Source organism: Poecilia reticulata, linkage group LG9, assembly GCF_000633615.1.
Source record: "Poecilia reticulata strain Guanapo linkage group LG9, Guppy_female_1.0+MT, whole genome shotgun sequence".
NCBI lineage: Eukaryota > Metazoa > Chordata > Actinopteri > Cyprinodontiformes > Poeciliidae > Poecilia > Poecilia reticulata.
Genome location: NC_024339.1, coordinates 30,489,383 through 30,513,317, shown reverse-complemented (window position 1 = coordinate 30,513,317; position 23,935 = coordinate 30,489,383). Strand labels below are relative to the sequence as shown.

Sequence of the window (23,935 nt, the reverse complement as noted above, 5' to 3'; positions counted from 1 at the left end):
ATTGATGGGTAATGAGAGCAATTTTGTACTGAATTCTGTAGGTGACAGGAAGCCAGTGAAGATCATGCAGAATCGGTGTAATATGGGCAGATTTCTGGACTCTCAATAGAATCCTGGCTGCGCTGTTTTGAATGTATTGAAACTTCTCAAGATGTTTTTTATGGATTCCAATGAACAGAGAGTTGCAGCAGTCCGGCCTGGAGGAGACAAAGGCATGGATGAGAGTCTCTGCATCAGAGAAAGAGAGATGGACGAATTTTGGAGATATTACGAAGATGAAAGAAACAGGTTTTAAATAGATGYTTAATATRATTTTCAAATGTAAGATGAGAATCCATTCTAACTCCAAGATTTGTAACTGTGGTGGAAAGGGGGATGTCTTGTCCAGAAAAGAAAAYAGTCGTCAAAGTTGAAGATTGAACCTGGTGAGGTGTTCCGAATAACATGGCCTCAGTTTTGGAGCAGTTTAACTGAAGAAAGTTCTGATTCATCCACGTCCTTATCTCTGCCAGGCAGGTGGTGAAGGCAGTGATTGGAAATGGTGATGATGATGCTCCAGTTCTAATGTAAAGTTGTATATCGTCGGCATAGCAGTGGAAGGAGATGTTGTGCTGACTAATGATTTGACCCAAAGGCAGCATGTAGAGGGAAAATAGCAGTGGCCCCAGGACTGACCCTTGTGGGACACCACAGGAGACAGACAGCCTGGGACTTGGCCTTGCCAAGGCTAACACATTCCAGCCGATTGGAAAGGAAAGATTTAAACCAGTCCAGAACAGTGTCACAGAGACCGACCTCCACATGAAGACGGTGTAGGAGGATATTATGGTCCAGTGTCAAAGGCTGCAGTAAGATCTAGGAGGACAAGGAGAGAAGTAGAACCAGTATCAGCTGCCATGAGGACGTTGTTGGTAACTCTCAGCAAAGTGGTCTCGGTGCTGTGGGTAGAACGGAACCCAGAGTGAAATTTCTCGTCAGAGAGTTTTGTTGTAGGTGGAGCTGCAGCTGAGCAGCAACAGCCTTTTCCAGCACTTTTGACAGGAAAGGGAGGTGAGAGATTGGACGGTAATTGGAAAGAACATCTGGATCCAAGGTAGATTTCTTTAGAAGAGGTTTGATGACAGCTATTTTAAGAGGCAATGGCACATGACCAGATTTCAGGGATTTGTTTATTATTTGTGTGATTAGTGGGCTTATTGCAGCATGATTAGATTTTGTGAGTGATGAGGGGAAGGGATCCAGGGCACATGATGATGGCTTCATTTTCTTGATTATAGTCTCCACTTTACTCTGAGCAACATCGTCAAAGCAGCTCAGAGACCCATGATGTGCCAGGGTAGATGCCCGTCGAAGATCAGGGAGGCTATGGAGCTGAGATCTAATAAGAGTTAACTTTGTTTTTGAAGAATGAGAGAAACAGATTGCATTTTTCAGTCGAATCCTCAGCATAAGTTTGTTTGAGGAGATGGTTTATTGTAGAGAAAAGCTGTTTAGAATTTCCCGGACAGCTGTTGATGATGTTGGAATAATACTTAGATCGTGCTTCCTTAAGAGAAAAGGCATAAGCTTTCTGATGTTCCTTATATGCCTGCTTGTGTATAGAGAGACCTGATTTTTTTACACGTCTCTCGATAGCACGACCAACAGCTTTCATGTTCCGCAGCTCATCAGTGTACCAAGGGGCTGAGCGGGAGAATGACACTAGCCTCCCCTAAACTTTGAATCGGGCATGCCTTATGAACCAACTGATCAATTTTGAAGCCGATCCATCAAAAGCCCTAGGAGGAGTTTGATCAAATGTGAAGGCTATAAACAGCCAAAATGGGGTCCAATTCGCAAATTCAATCCAAGATGGCCGACTTCCTGTTTGACTTGCACTATAATTGTAATTTCTGAGTGTCTTGGGGAGTTCTACAACTGTACCAAATTTCAAATCTCTACGATAAAGTGAATAGGAAAGGGCCTAATAAACATTTGAAAAACAATAGGCCTTCGCAGCGCTTAGCTGCTCGGGCCTAATTAAAGCTGCAAGCAGTCTCGAACGGTCCTCAAAGCTCAGCGTCGCTCCGGCCTCGTGGTGACTGCAGGAGGTTCAGCAACACCACCTGCTCGCCACTGTCGATGCTCTCGCACTGGTCCTGCACCTGTTCACTAGGCGATGCACATCATTGTGTTCAGCAGTGTTCCCTGATGACGCAACCAAAAATCTGGTGTAGATTGGCTGACTTAAGGAGAAATCGTTGATAAAATAACCTAGAGGGTGCAATGGAGTCAAATTACAATTTATTGTTATTGGGCTCTTTAGAAGTTCACAAAAGTCAATCATAAAAAGTTTGGTGCAAATTAAATGATGCATGTATGATTTAGAGACAACTGTATGCAAACGGCAAGGGAATAAAATTCACCATTCACCCACGCCCACAATGTTCAGCCCCCACCCAGTGTTGACAGAAATCATCATCATGTCATGGCACAGGTTTAAACCTATATGAATTAAATAGTAAAAGAAAGACATAAAGGACTTCCGGTTATGGCGGCCATGTGAGTGGACGTGTTTTCACCGCTCTGCTGTTCCTGTCAAAGAATTTACTTAAAACCCCTTCCTTTCAAAACGAACAGCCAGTGAGCGTGAGTGATCGGAATAATGCTCAAAGCAGCAAAAGCATCCCAAGAAGTGAAAAAGCAAAACAGCATAAACATTTTGTTAATTTATGCTGTTTCCGCATTTCTTCGAGGTGAAATGCAGAAAGCTAATGCTAGCTCATGCTAAGCTCCAATTGCTGCTGCTGACAGAAAAGAGAACTCGAAGTCTCAAAGCAGCAAGGTGGATGAAATACTGTCTGTGGTTAATTCAATCCAAAATGATTTCTCCTCTAGATTTGACGAAGTTCTGGGCTCCATCGACAGTGTACGCAAAGAGATAAATGACTGTACCCAGCGAATCGCAGAAACCAAAGCACGCATTTCTGATGCGGAGAGTGAGATAGAAACGCCACGAGCTAAGGTGGATACGTTAGAGTCCAAGAAGAAAGACTTGGAAGATAAAGTTATGGATCTGGAGACCAGGTCGAGACAAAACAACCCGAGACCTGGTCAACCTGCCGGAGGGAGCTGAAGCACAGAATCCATGAGAGTTCCTGGAGAAGTGGCTGCCGGAGACCCTCGGTGTTGGAGCGGTGGCCGTGGAAAGAGTGCATCGAATTGGACCCTGGAGGGACAGCACCACAGCGCCTCGCACTTTAATAATGAGATTTCTCAGCTACAAGGATAAACAGCTTATTGCTCTAGAATCAAGGGCTAATACTGACATTAGCTACCAGAACCAGCAAGTCCGGTTCTACCCAGATACCATGGCGGGTCTGCTCCAGCTTCGGAAGCAGTTTGACCCGATACGCACGGAGCTGCGCAAACTGGGATTGCGCCACGGGGTGGCTCACCCAACCAAGCTGCTGGTAACTCATCAGGACTGAACTCATGCTTTCAAAACAGCGGCAGCTGCATGTGAGTTTCTAAAGAAGCTCCAGAAGAAAACCGACGGGGAGGTAAAGGGCTGAACACCCATATGGTTTCTTAAATTAACAATTTGTGACTCGTATAACCTTGTTGTTGCCTTTATTGGTCAGTAGTACTGATAGTGGAACAGTAGTGGACTATTATGAAAACATTTAGTTTTGCTTAGGCATGGCAAGAGAAAGCTTGCATCTTAAGTTCAAAACCGTGTGCAAACATGTGGAAGGTTAAATTATTGTTATATATAGTGAACAGCATCGGTAGTAAAAACTTTTGTTTTGGTTATTGAGTGGTTAGACTGCTCCTCACTGCATGTGGGTCGGTCACACGCGATAACGTGAGGTGTACGGAGGAGGGAGGGAGACCCTCAAAGGTCGGACGTTGTGTGGGAGTTCAGGTTTAGGGGATATGTTGAGAGTTTTGTTCTGTTGTTTAAGCTTCTCAGATGTTCATGTTCTTATGGGGTAAAATGTGTTTCTTTTCTCCATTTTTGGTAATTTGGCTAGTCTTACATGTCGCAGACTTTAAATCTTAAAATGGTAACATGGAACTGCAGGGGCCTACAACGTTTAAAGAAGGTCAAACAAGTCATTAATAAACTGCATGAATTGGATTCCAGAATCGTATTTCTACAGGAAACGCATCTTATGGAATGTATTCACTTCAGCATTTTCTTCTCGAGCAAGAGGAGTTATGACTCTTGTCCATGAATCTGTCCCTTTTCTTGTAAACAATGTTATCAAGGATAAGAAGGGTAGATGTGATAGTTCAGGGCTCTTTACTATTGGAAAAAATGTACCTGGTTAACGTCTATGGTCCTAACACAAATGATTCAGGGATTTTTCAGGACATGTTCCTCTCACTTTCATCACTGCAGGGGCACTTTGTGATCGCAGGGGATTTTAATTGTACTCTTATTCCAGAAATGGATAGATCCACTGGGTCAGATCTGACACATAGTCACTGTAGAACAACTCTACAGATGTTTATGAAAGTTCTTAGACTGGTAGACATCTTTAGGGAACTTCATCAACAAACCTACTCATGTTATTCAGCAACATTTCAGACGTACTCGCGAATAGATTATTTTTTAATTTCATCAGAACCAATATTCAAAACTATGTATGATAGCATAGTGATCTCAGATCACGCTCCATGCTGTCTGAGCTGCTGTTTTGAGAATTTCACCAGGGACTCCCCTAGATGGCGCTTCCAGCACAAATGGCTGCAAGACGAGGATTTTGTTAAATATATTGGGTTACAAATTGATGAGTTCTTTCAGTTGAACACAAATCAAACAGCATGCACCAGATGGGATGCCTTTAAAGCATTTAATAGAGGTCATATTATTAGCTTTACAAGCAATAAGTCCAAGGAAGCCAAGACTAAAAGGCAGCTTCTAGAAAATAAAATAAAGGACATTCAGGAGAGGGTTTTTCAAACAAATGATACTGAGTTAAAAAAAAACAACTGTTGATCCTAAGAGCAGAATATGACAAAATGTCCAGTTTCAGAGCTGCATCCAGTCTCTTAAGATTGAAACAAAACTTTTACGAACAGCAGGACAAAGCTGCATAACTTCTATCTTGGCAGATTAAACAGCTTGAAGCAACAACCTCTATCACATCAATTGAATCACAAGATAAAACTAATAGATCCAAGGGATATTAATAATGCTTTTAAAGATTATTTTCAGAAATTATACGTTACTCAAGGAAAATTCGACCAAGTGGAATTAGATATAAGTTTTTTATCCCTGTCATTGTAGATGATTGTAGAGTAGACATAAATATGGAAATAAAGAAGTAACAAGGCCATTAATGGAATGAAATCTGGTAAGCAAGCAGGACCTTATGGTATCCCCATCGACCTTTATAAGAAATTTAAGGATAACTTGCTCTCTCCCTTTCTAGATATGTTTATGGAGTCATTTAAAAAAGGCACCCTGCCTCCCTCTTTGAATCAGGCCCTAATTATTCTCCTGCCAAAACAGAGTAAGCCTTCGAATAAATGTGAAAATCTGAGACTCATCAGTTTACTCAACTCTGATCTCAAAATCATCTGTAAACTACTAGCAATACGGTTGCAAAGAATTCTACCAGGCATAATAAATAAGGATCAAAATGGGTTTATAGTTGGAAGGCAAGGATATCACAATATTAGAAGGGTCCTGAATATTATTTGGTTTAAAAAGAACACTAATGATCCAGCTTTTCTTTCACTGGACGCAAAGAAGGCTTTTGATAGGGTCGAATGGCCCTATCTTAACATATTGGAAAGGTTGAACTGTGGAAGTAACTTTATTAAATGGGTTAAAATATTATATAATAATCCAACTGCAGAAATGGTAAACAAAATATTTTCAAGGGCAATTCAAATCAGGAAAGGTCGTTGCCAGGGATGCCCTCTCTCTCCCTTACTATTCACACTGGCAATTGAGCCATTGGCATCAGCTATTCGCCTCCATCCACGAATCTCCGGGATCACGGTAGGCCCCACAGAGCACAAAATTTCTCTATTCACTGATGATGTTATTTTATTTCTAACAGATCTGAAAAGTCAATTCCGGTGGTGATGGAAGTGATCCAGGAATTTGGGAGAGTCTCAGGTTACAAAGTAAATAATACAAAATCTTCTATTCTGGTATTAAATGTAGGTGAAAGGCATAATCCCATCAGTGAGGTTAAGCAATTTAAAGTAGTGGAACATTTTGAATATTTGGGTGTTCAAATTTTCCCACAACTACGACAGGTGGTCAAATCCAATTACGAACGCCTAAAGAAAACAATAGCTGCCTCAGTTGACAACTGGACATCCCTGCCTATATCCATATTGGGAAGAGATAATGTCCTAAAAATGAGTATACTATCAAAGCTATAATACCTCTTTCAAAGAATTCCCCTGCCGCCTCCTCCTGAATTATTCATTTGGCTGAAAAAAAAAAAAAACATTTCAGGCTATGCCTCTCGTTGCTTTATTTACCACTTGGTAGAGGGGGGTTAAATTGCCCCAACTTTAAATTTTACTATTGGGCCACACAACTAAGAACTATCATGTTCTATTTTGTAGATAAAGACAGTCCTTACTGGGTAGAAATTGAGTCCCATAATTTAAGTTTAGCTCTTCCATTATTCATATACTTCAAAGAAGTTACAGAACAGAAAGGTACTACAAATCCCATTCTGAAAAACATGATTAAAATCTGGCAGGATGTTAGAAAATACCTCGGAATCAAACAGCATGTCCCAATTTAGTCCAATATGGGGTTATCAGTTATTTGCTCCAGGTAGGGTAGATGGAACATTTAGGCTCTGGGCATCGCAAGGCTTAAAAAGTATTGGCGACCTTTACTCATCAAATTCTGATACATTTTTGTCATTTGGAGAGCTACAAACCAAATTCAAGCTAGATAAAAAGCATAATTTCAAATTCCTTCAGCTGAGAAGCTTTGTTAAAGCAAATTACAGTAATCTTAAGCATCCCCTTACATTGCTTGAAAAATTTATAACTCGGAATAAATCAAGAAAGGGCATTACTTCAGACTTTTAGAATGTTTTGATCTCTAACTGAAACTGGAATTTGGACCCATCATCAAATATCAGTGAACAGGTTTGGGAAAGGGCTTGCATTAAAACTCACAATATCCATAAACAGCCGTCTTACAGCCGTCTACAATTTAAATGGCTAATGCGTGTTTATGTTACGCCTGTGCATTTAAATAAATACAATAACATCCCAGATCTCTGCGTAAAGTGTAATTATAAAGGCATTCTAACACACTGCATGTGGGAATGCAGACAAATCAATGCATTTTGGACAGAGGTGAAAGATATAATTGAAAAAAATTCTCGTAAAGCAAATTTCACTAGATCCTAAATTGTTCCTGTTAGCTTTATACCCTGAGAAGCATAACTTTAGTAAATCAGAATGTACTTTTATAGATATAAGCTCATTAGCTGCAAAAAAATTTATTCCTTTGGCTTGGAAAAATGTCAGCAGATCTAGCGCCATGCAGTGGTTAAAGCAGATGTCGTCTAATTTGCTGCTCGAAAGAATAACATATATTAGGAAATCCAAACAGCATCTTTTTGAGAGGATTTGGGGGCCTTTCATTAATTTTATTAAGAACTTAGACTTGTCAGAGGTTTGTTTGAGTTTTGATTTACCGGAACTTGCAGCGTGCCATGCTGTATAGATGTGTACATTTATATCTAACCAGTTTGTAATCTGATTGAATACCCGTTTTTGAGAAGCTGTTTTTTCTTTTTTCTCCCAGGTCTTTCTGTTTTCTTCTCTTTCTTAATTTTTCTGAGTTGAGAAAGAATAATTACTGTCATGTAATAACTACAAAGAAAACTTGTTCAGATAGTTACATGATTGTATTTCAAAGGTAGAAAATCTCAAAAATATTTTGGTAAATATCAAGGCTCTGAAAAGGCTAAATAATGCAAAGAGCCAAAATAAAACCTCTCAACATTGCCAAAAAAATTCAAGTATAAAACTTAACATTCAAAGGCAAATACAGGTTCCATTACAATAAACAATCCAGAGTTACTGAATGAAACCTTCCTGATAGCATGGCGGCTAGCTGATTACTGCTAGTTCTGATTGGCTGTTTCTGACTGAGCGGAGTAATTATGCAGAGCAGGGAGGAGATCGATTATTTTTTTAGCGATTATCTGTCTCATGTTAGGACAGCAAAAGTTGTAATACGTATGTAAAATGTATTTTTTTAGGTTAGATGCTGCAGCTTTAAGCAGAGGTTCGGTGTGAGACTCACTACCAGGTGGAGCAGAAGAGCCTCTGTCTGTGAAATATTACTACCTGAAGCATAGCAGCGGTTCAACAGCGAGAGCAGAACCAGCGTCTTACATCGCAGCTCGAAGACTTAAATAATTTTGCGGGTTATTTGTTTAGCTTTCTGACCGTCATGCTAATCCGGGTGAGTGTTTGYAGCTGTGYKCTGCTTTACCTGCTATCTGATCCTCCMTWTGTCATTTTTACTGCAGTGAGCCTCGATGTAGCCAAACTACATCAAGTATGGCATTGTTTTTATGTCGTATTAGCTTCGTTGTGTTGATGCATTTTGACCTGCTTCAATTTTCCGCCGCAACACGAAAACTTCCCCATTCACTCAGTGCGTTATAGTTCCACAGAGCTTAGGATTTGTTGCTGCGCGTTTGCGCAGAGTGAAGGAGAGAGGAGACCAGCTGCACAGACAGGCTGAGAAATGAGATGCAGGTGATCGGTATCAGCAACAAGAGCCAATGATCGCCGATCATGCACTTTTTCATGAAAATCGGCCGATTATGATCGGTGACCGATCGATTGGCACACCTCTAACAATGAGACATACAAAGTAAGATCTAGCTGTGACATTATATGTGGAAGTTATTGTACCTCGATGTTTCATGGCGAAGTGTCAGATTTTCACAGTAAGCCACATGCTTTGATGTATAAAAAATCTGATTAACTTTTTTTCTCAAAACTGTACTGAGTGATTTTGAAATCTGTCTCAAAAGCTGTAGGAGGAGTTTGATCAGATACGTCAATAAAAAAAAGTTGGCAGCTTTGATCCAAAATGGCCAACTTCCTGTTGGGTTTGGACCACGACTATTTTTGTACGTCCTGACAAGATACACATGTGTACCAAGTTTCACAATTCTGGGTTTAAAGCATGTCTTGGGGCTGATCAAATATTTCTAGGGGGCGCTGTAGAGGAATTGGGCCATGCCCACCAGAGTTTATAGTGGATTCCTGTTGGGGGTCAGATAAGGATAAATCCCAGCGAGTTTGGTGTAGCTCAGCTCGAAACTGGAATTTAGAGCCAAACGTATGGTAATGGCATCACAGGTCACTTTGCCACACMGCCATGCCCACCTCCTCCACCAAAACCGGTCAGGTTACATGGAAGCTCTGGTTTAGGAGAGCAGAATGGCAAAGGTTCCGCCCAGCTATTACCTTCATTCTGATTATACTTCCTTCTCCATAATGTCAATAAACTCTTTATCCTCTACTGACAGTGCTGGTTTTTCATCATCTTTTGATCTGTCAAACACCGTTTGTCCCAGAACAACAAAAGGAAGTAAAGCAAATGTTATTTGAGGAATTAAATGCTTTTGCCCAAGATGGAGACATTGGAAATATTCAGAGTTTGAACATGACTATCAACCTGAAAGATGACATCTCAGTCCAACGCACATACACTGCCATCCCCAAGCCATTATACAAAGAGGTGGAAAGAATACATCCAGGACTTATTGTCTAAAGGCTGGATAGTCAAGTCAACATCACCCTTTGCTGCACCTGTAGTATGTGTGAGGAAACGTGATGGTGCGCCAAGACTTTGTATTGATTACAGACAGTTGAATCAGAAAACTGCCTGACCGCCACCCACTTCCACACATCCGAGACCTCCTGGACACGCTGGGCGGCCACAGCTGGTTCAGCATTCTGGACCAAGGTAAAGCTTACCACCAGGGATACATGGCCGAGGGTTCCCGCCATATGACTGCCTTCATCTCACCCTGGGGGCTATACAAGTGGGTAAGGATCCCTTTTGGTCTAAGTAATGCCCCTGCTGCCTTCCAACACAGTATGGAAGTGATGCTGGACACCCTACGTGATGATTGTTGTATTCCATATCTGGATGACATCCTTTGCTATTCAACGAGTTTCACTGAACATGTTGAGGCGCTGTGCCAAGTCCTCAGAGCTCTCCAACAACATGGGGTCAAGCTTCGCCCAACCAAATGTGAACTGTTCAAAGCAGAGGTCAGATATGCGGGTAGGCTGGTTTCAGAAAATGGAGTCCGAATCGATCCAAAGGATTATGAAGCTGTCAAGTCACTTAGTCAGAAGACGCCAACAAATGTGAGTTAAGAAAACTCCTTGGGTTCTTAAGCTATTATCGGGCCTACATTCAAGATTTTTCCAGGATCGCCAAACCTTTGTACAGCCTCCTACAAGTTAAAGGGAATCCTGAAAACACTCTGCGAGAAAGGGCTCGGGGCKGTGTTGTATCAGAGGCAGGGGGGGGAAATTAAAAATCATAGCATATGGCTCAAGAACTCTGACCCCAGCTGAAAGAAACTATTGTTTACATTCCGGTAAGTTAGAGTTCTTAGCTCTTAAATGAGCCATTTGTGAAAAATTCAGGGATTATTTATTTTATGCCCCAGAGTTCACTGTGTACACAGACAACAATCCCCTGACATATGTAATGAGCACTGCAAAGTTGAATGCTACAGGACATCGGTGGGTAGGAGAGCTCGCAGATTTCAGGTTTAGCCTGGTAAAGTTAATGTGGACGCTGACACTTTGTCACGCCTTCCGCTGGACATTGATAGTTATGTCGGGGAGTGTACAGAGGAGCTTAGCCGAGACATTGTTTGTGCAACATGGGAAGGGAGCGAGGCAGCAAAGAAAAGTGATGTTGCTTATGTAGCTACTTTAAATCTGGCTCAAGACACTAGGTCAGACACACCAGCCTTACCTAGCATTAGCCACGAGGAGCTAGTGAGAGCACAAAGACAGGACACAACAATAAAAGTATGCGGTTGGGGAAAAGCACCAAGGCTATCGTGTGGGATATTTAACATCTCGATTAACCAGAATAGGTTGTGTTGTTGGGTTTTGTGCACCATTTGGCTGATTTTCTGAGGCGGTTTTTGGCGTTGGCTCGCTCTGAGGGCCGTTGGATCCTAACATCTCCATGGAGGGCCGTTGAGTCCCAACGTCTCCACGGAGAGCCGTTATATCCCAACATCTCCATGTTGAATAAGTTTTATTTTGTTTTGTTCTTTTTAGTATTGGTTGTTAAAGCAAATCGAGTGTCCTGTTCCCAAAATAGGGGTTGTATTGTAGATCGGATTCAGGTAATACATAAAGAGATTCAAATTGGTTTAAAAGGGATTGTAAAGTTTATTTTGTAAAAGTGCAAAGAATAATATTCATCGTTTTATTGTAGAGTTACCATAGTTATAATCAGAGGTTTAGTCCTTTCTTTTAGTCATTTTCTTGTATTTGAACTGAGTTTGATTACYAATATAATTCAGCGAATAAAAAAAATGCAATCTGGATGTTAACAACACCGGTGGTCGTCATTGCTGACTCCTTGTTTATTTCCTCTTCAGATTGTGTCATCTCTGTTACAGTACAGTTCCCACTTGTAACAAAAAGGTACGGGTGGTTTTGAGTTGATCACCTGTTTGGGTTATTTTACATTTGTGTATCTTTGCTGTGGCGCGTTACAGCTGCTGTAATTTCTGAATGTTCAATAAACGACAAAATTGGACTAATTACTTCATTCGTTTGAGAGTATACGTCACAATAAACATCAAATTGGACAAATATATTTCATTAAGTATCTAAAACAAATTGCTCCTCCGTGATTATATAAAATTGTTGTCCAGTATAAAAACATAAAACTAGTTTGGTGCTCTCTCGCATCTTGCTTTGACCACAGAGTCTGAAATGCTATTTCTCTATCAAACATGCTATTAATTTTGTCGCTTATTTAGTGGCAATATTGAATTTGATGAGACACTCTCCAAAATGACAATCCTTTTCAACCTGCATAGCTCTGCTGACATTCAGAAATGACATTGAAATAAAATCCAGTCCAACATCTGTTTTGAGGTGACACCTCTGGAACCTGTTTGAGAAAAAATATCCCAACTTCTTTTATCCGTTAAGGTAAAAGATGTGGTTTTATCTTAACAGTGCTCTTTGGTTGCTCTTCACAGTCTGAAAATTCTCACATTGAAGTTATCAAACCAAAGTTCAGATCTACCATAACTGCAGGGCTTAAAGTTAAAAAAAAATCCTGAGCCTGAAACTTATAGTTATGATAGAAATTAACTATGCCGTTGCTATTGCCACAGTTTAATAAAAAGTGTCTTTGAATAGTGCAAACAATTGCTTCTAACAATACAATTAACAAGCTAAACACTCAAACTTAAATAAGACTTCAGTACATTTAAACTCAAAACAAAATATAAAATGTCTGTGCCCTAAAGGTTTGCCTTGCAGGCAAAAATCCATCAACATTAAATAAGAGTCCTTTCAGTCAATGTTTTTGCAAGTAATTTAGAACATGCAACATTACCAACTAAATCTGTGTTTCTCAACCTTTTTCGGACAGAAAAATTGATTATATCTTTATATAGACCCGTCTATTGATTATATAATATTACTGGACAGAAATTACTAAGAACAAATCTGGTTCTTAATCAAATCCTAATGAGTCAAATTGAAAGTGTCATGGAGTCATCAGCCTTATGACATTAAAACTGACATGAAAAATAATATTGAAGAAATAAATATATCAAATCTAATTAAAACCATAAATAAGTGATCAGTTCTTTACTGTTGTGGTCTGTAAAATATATTTATTCTCGGCACTTCAACAATATTATTTTACCTTTTATCTGGAAATAGTGTCTGTTTTTGCCATACAGTCCTCTGTATTAATTCTTGCTCGAAAGGTCTTGCCATACCAGTTTATTCCTCTGTATTTACTTTAGTTTCTTAGTTTATTCTTGCATTTTGTTCTTCATTAATTTCCATTTAGTTTCATTTGATTAATATTATACTCTCTTGGTTTGTTGCTATGTCCACTTTAGTTTCTTTCCCGTTGCTAGATTTAGTTTTAACAAGTTTCTTAGTCTAAACTGGTATTGTTGTGATCGTAAGGTGTAAAGTTTATCTTCGCCCCCTTTTGTAAAAATTTCCTCCAACTTCCCGTCTTGTCCYCTTTCCTCTAGCCATSCCCAGCGCCACTCGTTTTTAATTCCTTTCTCAAGTAAACGTGTTTCTTTACCGGGTCAGACAAACTCCATCTTCTTTCATATCGCATTTGATTTAACCGCCGAACCGAACGCATGCACTTTTTTTCTACAAACCGTTTTAGTCATTGGTCAAGAACACGGGAGCTAGAATTCTGATTGGCAGACATCTTTGTAGACGGAGCTCTTTAAGCCCGGAGACTAGTTTGGTTGAGGCGGACCGTTTGGTCAAAAGCCGGCAATCCGGCCCCCGGACGGAGCTCTTTAAGCCCTGTAACTAATTGTTACCTGCTGGCCTTAGGCTTCCGACCAGCTTCTGGCAGAGAAACCAGCAACTTCCTCCCAGTAAGAATCTTACTGAGGAAGAAACTGGATTAGGTTTTCCATCATTTTAATATGTCTGCTATTCCGGATAGATATTCACATATAACATAAGTCAACAGAGTTTCATTTATCATTTTTATATCTTCATGTCATGAGGTAGATCTCAGCTGGCTGGTGAGCGAAAAAGTAGATCTTGGGCTCAAAAAGTTTGGGCACCCCTGATCTAAATTTAGCCTCCCACCCAATATAAACTAGGGCTGAAACAATTCCTCGAATGATTCAAGTACCTCAATTATTAAAATTCCTCGAGGAAAATTTATCGGCTTCGAAGCTTTGTTAAYTTATATTTCATTATTTAGCACACCTTGTTCCGGCCGGGATATTTGCTGCGCAGCGCTCTCACTTCTGCCTATGAGTTGTTGACGAAAGTCAAGTCTTAGCAGCATACAGTCCAATTGTCAAGTTCGGCTGCGGGGATTTTATTGATTGATGATAATGCCCGGGTTTTCATTGTTTTTTGGGGGACCAGTAAGCATCCTTAAATGACTGGAGCAATGCCTGGACTACGGCAGCTTTTCTCCTCCGGGAGCTTCTGGTTCAGAGCGAACCGTTGGAAGAGCGCTGCAGGAGTATTTATACAGGTAAGCAGATAGACTGAACACGGCGGGCGGCTGAGTAGTTGATGCTTATAGTGTAGTGTAGCTTTACGGACAAACCGCACAATAAATTTCATATCCTGGTCGCAACAAACGGGTGGTGGAGTGCATCGTGACGGTACATAGCTGGTAGATGTGTCAAAGGTGTCAAATCCTGTTAACAAGGATACAAAAGATATAACTAGGTGGGCAAGGCATACCTGTCAAGTCTCCCATTTTGGCAGGGAAACTGCCGTTTTTGTATCCCACTTTCCCGCTGAGCTCCCATATTAGCATTTTCCCGTAAATATTCCGTATTGCCCTCCCGGGTCTTTTGTTCGTGCAGTTTTTTTTACTGCCCTGGACTTACGTTCGTCTGTCCCCCATCACTCCAAGCCCTCCAACTCCAGGTGACCTTTCCCGTATTCTCAAACCCAAATCTTGACATGTATGGGGTAAGGTGAGTTAATTTATTAAACTGATTGGAGAGGAACACAAACTAAAAGCTGGAGTATAGAATTTTTTATAAACATATTTGTGAGCCTGCCTCATTACTAAATTGAATATAATTTCAGATTTTTGTATAACTTTTCTTCAGGTTAACTTAGAAAGTGAGCTATTATTGTTACAGGTTAATTTTATAAACTACAAAAATAGGTATTGTTAGGGATGCTCAAATATAAAAAATTGGACTGATGTTGATATCCAATAGTAACACTGGTGTTATGCTAGATTTACCAATATTTTATCAATTTATTTATCCGATTACTCGATTAATCGTAAGAATAATCGATAGATTACTCGATTACTAAAACATTCGTTTACCATAGCCCTAATGTACATTATTTTTTAATCAGTGAGAACGCAGAATGCCTTCTCACTGATGGAATGCATTCTCACTGCATTCTTTTTATTTGAAAGACAATGAAGCGCGTTCTTCTTAGAGGCCACGGAATACATCATCCAAAGCCAAACAGTTGACACTCAGTCATGTGGCTGCGGTACGTTCATATTAGCACACACCTTTAATACAACGTCACAGAACACCTGGGTGACACCTCTCCCGCTTCCGTATGAGTCACCTCTACCTCCGGGGCTCCCAATCCCCAGCTTCCTCTGTTTTGCCGTTATGAAACGTCCACAGAGAAAGCACCACACTTTTCTGCAGACAGCCTCCTCTCTGAACAACATTGTTACAGTTTCTGTCCAGCAGTTCTTAAACATTCAGCAGTCTTATTTTTATAAGAGTTATTTAGTAAAGAACCGTACAAATGTACATAATTCCTCAACAAGTCAGAAAAGTTCCTCAAATAAATGCATTTCACCTGCAGATTCAAAAACCAGATAGTGGAAGAGAGAACTAGTAGAAAAGAAATAAACATTGCTGTCTGAGCACACTTCTGCATAAAGCACAGTAACAAACTTCTAACCAATCACAGAACACTTAGCACAGAGTGTTGTTGAAATAGTTTGACCCGGGCATGGTTTCGACTTCAGGAAGAAGATGATTCTCTGAACAAAAAGACGCAGTTTTTGTCACATAGCTATGTCAATGAAAGCCGATTTCAGCACTTCGCATGAAGTATGCTGGGCCCCAAGAAGAATGCATTCTCACTTCTTAAAATTCTCACTACATTCTTCATTTCTTAAATACTTTGACATTCTCCAACCCATTTCAACAATATATTTTTACTTTTATGCAAATTTCTGCTTCATTGAAATTCTTCATAATTGCACACAATTCAGAGGAAAAGTTTGTAGTCTTCAACATTTTGCTACTTTTGTCTACCTCATCTCAGAAACAAACTTTTTTTAAGCAGGTCACAAGATGTTAAGCTATCTTCAGATGATTCAGCTTTTTTACATCTCCTGTGTTTGTTTTTTTTTCTCCTAAAATCACAATTACATACATAGCTGGTAGATGAGTTTCTGAGTGTGACGAACAAAGGTATTAAATCCTGTTGTTAACAAGGACACAAAAGCTATAAATGGCTGGGCAAGGCATACCGGTCAAGTCTCCCGTTTTGGCAGAGAAACTACCATTTTTATATCCTCCTTTCCCGCTGTGCTCCCGTATTAGCATTTTCCCATAAATATTCTGTGATGCCCTCCCGGGTCTTTCGTTCATGCAGTTTTTTACTACCCCGGACTTGCGTTCATCTGTCCCCCATCAAGCCCCCCAACTCCAGGTGACATTTCCCGTATTCTCAAACTCAAAGCTTGACAGGTATGTATGTGGTAAAGTGAGAGTTTATTTATTAAACTGATTGGAGAGGAACACATAAACTAAAAGCTGGAGTATAGAATTTTTTTATAAGCGTATTTGTGAGCCTGCCTCCTTATTGCTCCCAAACTCTGGAACTCACTCCCACCTGATCTCTGTAACACAGACTCTTTACCACACTCAAATCCAAACTCAGAACTTAAGTAGCCTATGCCCTTTGATTCCAATTGCACTGTCTTTTTAAATCTTATTTTGTACTTTATTTTACTATGCATTTCAATTTTGTGTCTCTTATGTTAATTGTGTAAGGTGACCTTGAGTGTCGAGAAAAGGACTTACAAATAAAATGTATTATTTCTGTAAGATTCAGCATATTCATTTGGGAGACATGTATGTAAACAGTACTGTTAGCTGTTTGGGGAGGTGCTCCACAATGCAGGCCAGCAGACTTTCTGTGGGCTTGTCAGAGCAGAGCAGCACTAGGTTGACGTTCTTGTCTCCACGGAGAAGCAGTCCTTTAGCTAGGACACCGACCCTCATCACACCCTTCAGCACTCTGGAGAGTTGGGAAAGAAATATGTGCAATGGAAATGTGCACAAAAAGCAAGTAGCTCTTAAATGTTACACTAGCATTTGTTTAAGAGTAACACTGAAAGTGCGGAGTAAAAAGTCATCTCCAGTTTTAGACAATGACGGTCAGAGTCGAACCAGAGACCTGGTCTTAGCAGGCTGACAAAGAACAATACTTGTGTCGAAGACAAATGCCGCACCTGTCTTTGGCTGGTTCCTTCTTCTCTTTATCGTCCTCTTTGTCGTGTTCCTGATCTGTGATTATGTCAGAGACAAGTTTTAGGGCTCGCTCTGTAATTGACACAATCTTCTGAATGGACTGGAGCTCATCTTCAGATGGGTAAATGGCTGCATGCTTGGTCATGATGTAGCGGTCATCAGAAGAATCTGGACGACGGGGCGGCTGAAAGGGACACAGTAGATTCGATTATTTAAATTGCAAAAAAAATAGCTACACAAAATAAATGTTTATTCTCATACATTTAAGTCCACTAAAGTAGGGCTGAAACAATTAATTGCTTTTGGATTTTCCTGGAATGAGTGAGTACACCCTTGATTCAGCCATGTTGGAGAAACGCATTACTCCAACATTCGGCAAAAAGATATTCATACTCAGCAAAAATATTCCGTCACCGAATTGCACACAAGCCTAGACTTTGACTAGACCAGTGTTTCTCAACCCTGGTCCTCACCGCCCCACTGTTCTGCATGTTTTAGGTGTTTCCCTTCTGCCACACACCTGAATTGTACCTCTGGGTGATTAACAGGTTTCTGCAGTACTTGATGGTCATGCAATGATTTGAATCAGCTGTTCTGGAATAGAGGCACTTCTAAAACATGCAGAGCAGGGGACGGTGAGGATCAAGGTTGAGAAACACTGGACTAGACCACTTCAAACATTTAGCCCCTTTTGAACTGCAGGGCCTGGCCTGGCCTGGCTTCGAACCCAAAACTGACGTTAACACTTCCAGCCCAGTCCCGCTCCGATCCAGAGTCCCGAGAGCTGTGGTTCCAATCGGGCCGGCCACCCGGTGCTGGTTTGGAGTCAACTATTGATTGGTGCATTGTCTGGAGGTGAGGGATTGGGGGTGGGGGGCAGAGAGGAGACATCTTCCAGATCTCTGGGTCAAAGGAATGGGAGACTCTATGTTTGTCTCATCATATTCCATTTTTACCCATAAGTTTTAAGATAATAGCAACATATTTGCTTTTTTCCATTTTGTTCAAATAATAATAATAATAATAATAATAACAAGCTCAAAGAGAATCCACTTTGTGTAATCACACAACAAGCAGAGAAATGCACGAAACAGTGTCTCTGCAATGGAAAGAAAAAGAAACAACACACACCAACTGTGGTACCGAATAAATGAATACAAACAATAAAATTAAATGATTGTGCTAAAATTGTGAGCTGAATCTGCAGTGACCTGAACATGCATAATCACACAACTTCCTGGTCTGCAAGACCAGGAAGTTATCTTGCAGACCAATAATCAAATATTTCAGGGTTTTAATGCTGATCTGAAGGATGAATTGAGGTTTTTCTTAATGATTTAGTTAAGAGCAAAGCTTGTCCTCAGATTGCTTGCTTTACAAACACTTACAGAAGGAACTGGACAACAAGAAACCAAAGTGTTCCACAATCCAGGTCAATTTGTGCAAAAACAACTTTCAAGTCATTCTCAGGCTTTGTAGCAGAATCAAAGACCAGCTCTGTACAAGAGCCGTCTTGGAGTGTCTTCCATTGTCATGGGAAGGATGTGTGTTTTCTTTGGATGTGTGTTTTCTTTGGATGTGGATTATGACTTCACTTTGGTTTGCTGATCTCCCAAAATGTTAGAAATCGTTTTGTAACCCTTTCCACAACAACAGTTTGACTGTCAAATTATTTTGTTTTACATTTATTTAGCAAATAGATGAAATTTGAAAAATGCTTTATTTTAATAAATTCACTTATGTGATTTCACTTTTCTCCGATGGTTCAACTGGACAGTAAAGCAAATGCTGCATTGTGGTTTCACTTGAGTGTAAAATACAAAGCAGAATAATTTATGGAGACCCACCATGGGACCCTGTGGCTGCAGACCTGGTAGACCTGGTCGGACTCCTAGAAGGCCAGGAGGACCCGGGGGCCCCTGTATGTACCCCCCATCAGGCATTCGACGCCGATCATCCCAGTGATGCTGCTCCTCCTCCATACGTCTCCAGTACATGTCTTCTTCATACCGCCTGTAAATGACTATATGTTATTTGTATTCTTTTCACTGCATTCACATTCATTCAGACAAACACCATTAGGCTTTATAAAAGAGCCTCCCCGATCCCCCCCAAAAATTATTTATCTGCCCAACATAGACCTCAAGTGTGCTGGTTGTAACACAGGATATGAGGCTAAATGGAAGGACATTAAGCTTTCCTTGTTGGACTTCCCTATACAGTCTGTTCTGGGCTGCCCCGGACATACCACTTACAAACTATGTTTAAGTTTCTCTTTAAAAAAGTGGGTAAAGGTCATTAAAAAGTTTAATCTCCACAAACGGATAGAAGTATCTGTTTGTGGAGATTAAAATCCACCCGCGTTTCCTTCCACCATCAATAGACCACAAATATAGAAGATGGGTAAAACGGGGATTCACCGCATTCTGTCATACAACTAAGAATGGGACTTATTAAAGTTTGAGGACGTGAGCCGGACTTATGATACGTCTACAGAAAGAGACACACATTGGCTATAAAACAATCCCATGTTTTCCCAAAGACTAATTTTTGTGATTCTGTTACTCTGATTGACATGCATCTAAACAGTCTGTTGCTTGTCCTAGCAAGCAATAGACACACACATTAAATACACACATGCACACACACATGCACGCACACATCAAAAATCAAATAAATTTTTATTTGTATAGCACATTTCAGCAGCAAGGCATTTCAAAGTGTTTTACCAACACAAAAACACAGTCATGCAACATACTCAATCAAAACATTACATTAAGTCAAGTGCCATCATTAAATTGATTACGTTTCAAATAGAACTCTAAACAGTTGGGTTTTTAGTTGAGATTTAAAGGAAGTCAGTGTTTCAGCTGTTTTACAGTTTTCCGGAAGTTTGTTCCAGATTTGTGGTGCATAGAAGCTGAATGCTGCTTCTCCTCGTTTGGTTCTGGTTGTGGGACTGCAGAGAAGACCAGGACCAAACGACCTGGAGGGTTGGTACAACAGCAGCAGATCTTTAATGCATTGTGGTGCCAAGTTGTTCAGTGATTTATAAACAAACAGTATTTTAAAGTCTATTCTTTGAGCTACAGGGAGCCAGTGTAGGGACTTTAAAACTGGTGTTAGGTGCTCTATCTTCCTGGTTTTAGTGAAAACGCGAGCAGCAGCGTTCTGGATCAGCTGCAGCTGTTTGATTTTTTTGTAGGTAGACCTGTGAAGACACTGTTGCAGTAATCAATGTGACTAAAGATAAACACATGGATGAGTTTCTCTAGATYGTGCTGAGACATTAGTCCTCTAATCCTGAAGATGTCCTTCAGGTGATAGAAGGCCGACTTTGTGACTGTCTTAATGTGGTTCTGAAGGTTCAGGTCAGAGTTCATCACTACTCCCAGGTTTCGGGCCTGATCACTAGGTTTTAGTTGTAAGAACTGAAGCTGTGCTTTGACTCTAGATCTATAACTCTAGATCGTTCCTCTTTAGGTCCAAAAATAGCAACTCCAGCTTTGTTTCTGTTCCGCTAGAGAAAGTTTTGGCACATCCACACATTTATCTGTTCTAAGCATTTGTTCAGTGATTGCATGGGTTCAGAGTCACCTGGTGACATCGTAATGTAGAGCTGTGTATCATCCACATAATGATAGCTAATCTTAATTCCCGTTAAAACCTGAGCCAGTGGGAGCATTTAAATATTGAATAAGAGGGGTCCTAGGATTGAACCATGTAGTACACCACATGTGACCTCTGACCTCTCTGATGAGAAGTTTCCAATTGAAACAAAGAAATCCCTGTTCTTTATGAAAAATTCAAACTAGTTGAGCACTGGACCAGAGAGTCTGACCCAACTCTCAAGTCGAATCGGTAAAACAGTGTCAAAAGCTGCACCGAGGTCGAACAGAACCAGCACTGTGGTTCTCCCACAGTCCGTTATTTCTAAGGATATCATTGAACACTTTGACTAGGCCAGTCTTTGTCCTGTGGTGAGCACGAAAACCATACTGGAAGGAGTAAAAGCGGTTGGTTATCGTTAGGAAGCTATTTAATTGTTTAAATAGTCAGAGGCAGCTTTTTCAATAACTTTGCTGATGAATGGGAGGTCGGAGGTCGACCTGCAATTCTGCAGTACTGATTTGTCCAGATGGTTCTTTTTTTATCAGTGGTTTGATAACTGCTATTTTCAAAGGGGAAAACACCTGATGAGAGCGATAAGTTTACTATTTGGATGAGATCATTAATGACAGCCAGGACTTAAAGAAATGTGTGGGTAGGACATCCAGACAGCAGGAACTTGAGCTTAATTGACTTATAATTTCTTCTAGGGTTTCATAATTAAGCAGTTGAAATTGGGTCATTTTTCCTGTATTTGTTTTGTTTGGGCACAGCATAGGTACCGGCTTTAGAGTGGATGTGCAGATTAATCCTCTGATTTTTTTGATTTTCTCTGGAAAAAAAGCTGAAAACTTGTTGCAGGCTACATACTATTGAAATTCAGGTGGTGACGTCATAGGAGGGTTTGTGAGTGTCAACTGTTGCAAATAAAGCTCGAGCTTTGTTAATGTTTTTGTTCATGACATCTGCAAAGAAAGCCTCTCTTGCATGTTTTAGAAAGACTACGTAACTATCACTCCACAGTGATAGTTACGTGGAGTTTTTGTTCGGCCCTACAGCAGAGTTGTCTTGCAGATACTGTCTGTGCATTTGTCCATGGAGATTTCTTCCTCCGAGACACAACCTTCACTTTAATGGGGGCGATGTAATCAATGATATCTGAAACTTTAGACTGAAAATCATCTACCAATTTATCTACATCATTACAGCTAACGGGCAAGTAAGAAGAGTAGATTTGATTAAATGTTTCTGCTGTATGTTCTGTGAAAGAACGTTTTGTGATAATAGCTGCTTATCTAAGTGGGTTAACGGATAAAGAACCTTCAAAGATAACAGAAAGTGATCGGACAGGGCGACATCAGTTAGAGACATTGGAAATATTCACACCCTTACTCATAACCAGGTCAGTGTGTGTCCTTGAGTGTGTGTTGCTTGTTTGACATGTTGTGTTAGACCAAAATTCTCAAATATATTAAAGAGCTTTCTTGCCCCTCTGTCTTGGGGTTGTCAACATGAATGTTGAATTCAAAAAACAATCATTAAACCATTATAATCAATGCATATGAGAGATACAAGCTCATTCGGGCCAGTAAAGAAATTTTCCATGTATGTTGGAGTTTTGTATAAAGTTAGTGTCAAAATTCGTTTGTGGCCTTTTACCTAAATACCCAGATATTCAAAGAGGTGAAATGACCCAAAGAGATTTTACTACAATTTATAGTATTCCTAAATATTGAAGCCACGCCTCCTTCTTTTTTTATGTTTTCTATCCTCATTTTAAAAATTGTAGTTAGGAGGCACTGATATGAGTACGGTTGGTTCATTATTGTTATTCAACCATGTTTCTGTCAGAAACGTAACCTCAATATTATGCACAGTGATGAAATCATTCATTAATAGAGCGTTAGCACAGAGAGATTTGGTATTTAAAAGAGCTAGTTTAAGTGAGTTGGTAGCCGATAGTTCGTCAGTCTGAGGTTCCTCTAGGCCAGTGTTTTTCAACCTTTTTTTGAGGTTGTTTGTGTTTTCATGAAAACATAATGTCCTGTGTAGCAGTGCCGGGGGCCAGACACATTCTGGTGGAAGACGGGTGTAAAGATAATATCTGGACCCCGGTCTCAGACCTCAAAAACGCAGAGTGGTGGATCCTCTGGGAAGTCAGAGGCAGGTGGCTTAAATGAAGTGAGGTTTGCTACGTGACCGTTAAGAAGAGTCATGCCAAGGCGAACCTGCTGATTCATTCAATCTGTAAATTTGAGAAACTCTGGTCCAGAAGACATTTCTTTGGTAAGTTTTTTCTTTAAAATCAACTCCCTGGTGACCAACTACCTTCAGAACATGAAAATAACGTTTATCTTTCTATTAGAACGGTTGGAACATCTATACATGAAACAGACTTTAGGCATTTTGAAGCTGGAGCACCAGAAGTAAACGAGCTGAATTTACTTTCTGACCCCCATCTGCATTGCGTGACATCAGCACTACGTCATCTGCAACCCAGCAATAGGAGATATGGACTTTGCAGTGTATCTGGCACCATCATTATGGTATAGCAACAGCCTGGAGACTCTCGTGTCATAGCACTCGTCTCATGGTGCTGCCCAAACCAGTGAGAGGTGGAATGCACCGTTTACAGTTTACCGATGTATATGGTAAACAATCCATATCACGACAGGCTGATATGGTGATATGGATCAGCTGTCGTGGGGCTGTCATAATTTTATTACTCTGTCAACTCAAGGCTTGTGTTATTCATTTATCATCACTGAGGTGAACTGCTAAAGATGTCATGACATTGATTTTAGGCTATATTGCTCAGACCTAAGTGAAGTGCAATGATGTGCATGTAGTAAGTTTCATAGCCAATGCAGTACAAATCCGTACCTCATTTCAATCCTCCAGCGCTCCTCCTCTTCTCTTCTTCTCCAGTACTCTTCTTTCTGCATCTGTTTTCTCATCTTTTCTTCTTGAATCTTTCGGGCTCGGATGCTGGGCTTGACCTCTACCTGCAGATCAGGATTTACCTTCTTCTACAAAAAGAAAAAAAAAAAAAAAAA

The 23,935-nt window shown here is 40.4% G+C and overlaps 1 protein-coding gene across 2 annotated transcripts in view; it reads right to left on the bottom strand.

Moving 5' to 3' along the window:
- zfr (zinc finger RNA binding protein) overlaps positions 1-23,935 on the bottom strand; it is an 87,137-nt gene that overhangs the window by 29,356 nt on the left and 33,846 nt on the right. For both annotated transcript variants that reach the window (XM_008419284.2, XM_008419283.2), the window contains exons 11-14: positions 23,763-23,908; positions 19,118-19,283; positions 17,252-17,454; positions 16,887-17,037 (exon numbers count right to left, since the gene is read on the bottom strand). In XM_008419284.2, coding sequence (XP_008417506.1) covers positions 16,887-17,037; positions 17,252-17,454; positions 19,118-19,283; positions 23,763-23,908 — 666 coding nt within the window. The remainder of the gene's footprint in view (positions 1-16,886; positions 17,038-17,251; positions 17,455-19,117; positions 19,284-23,762; positions 23,909-23,935) is intronic.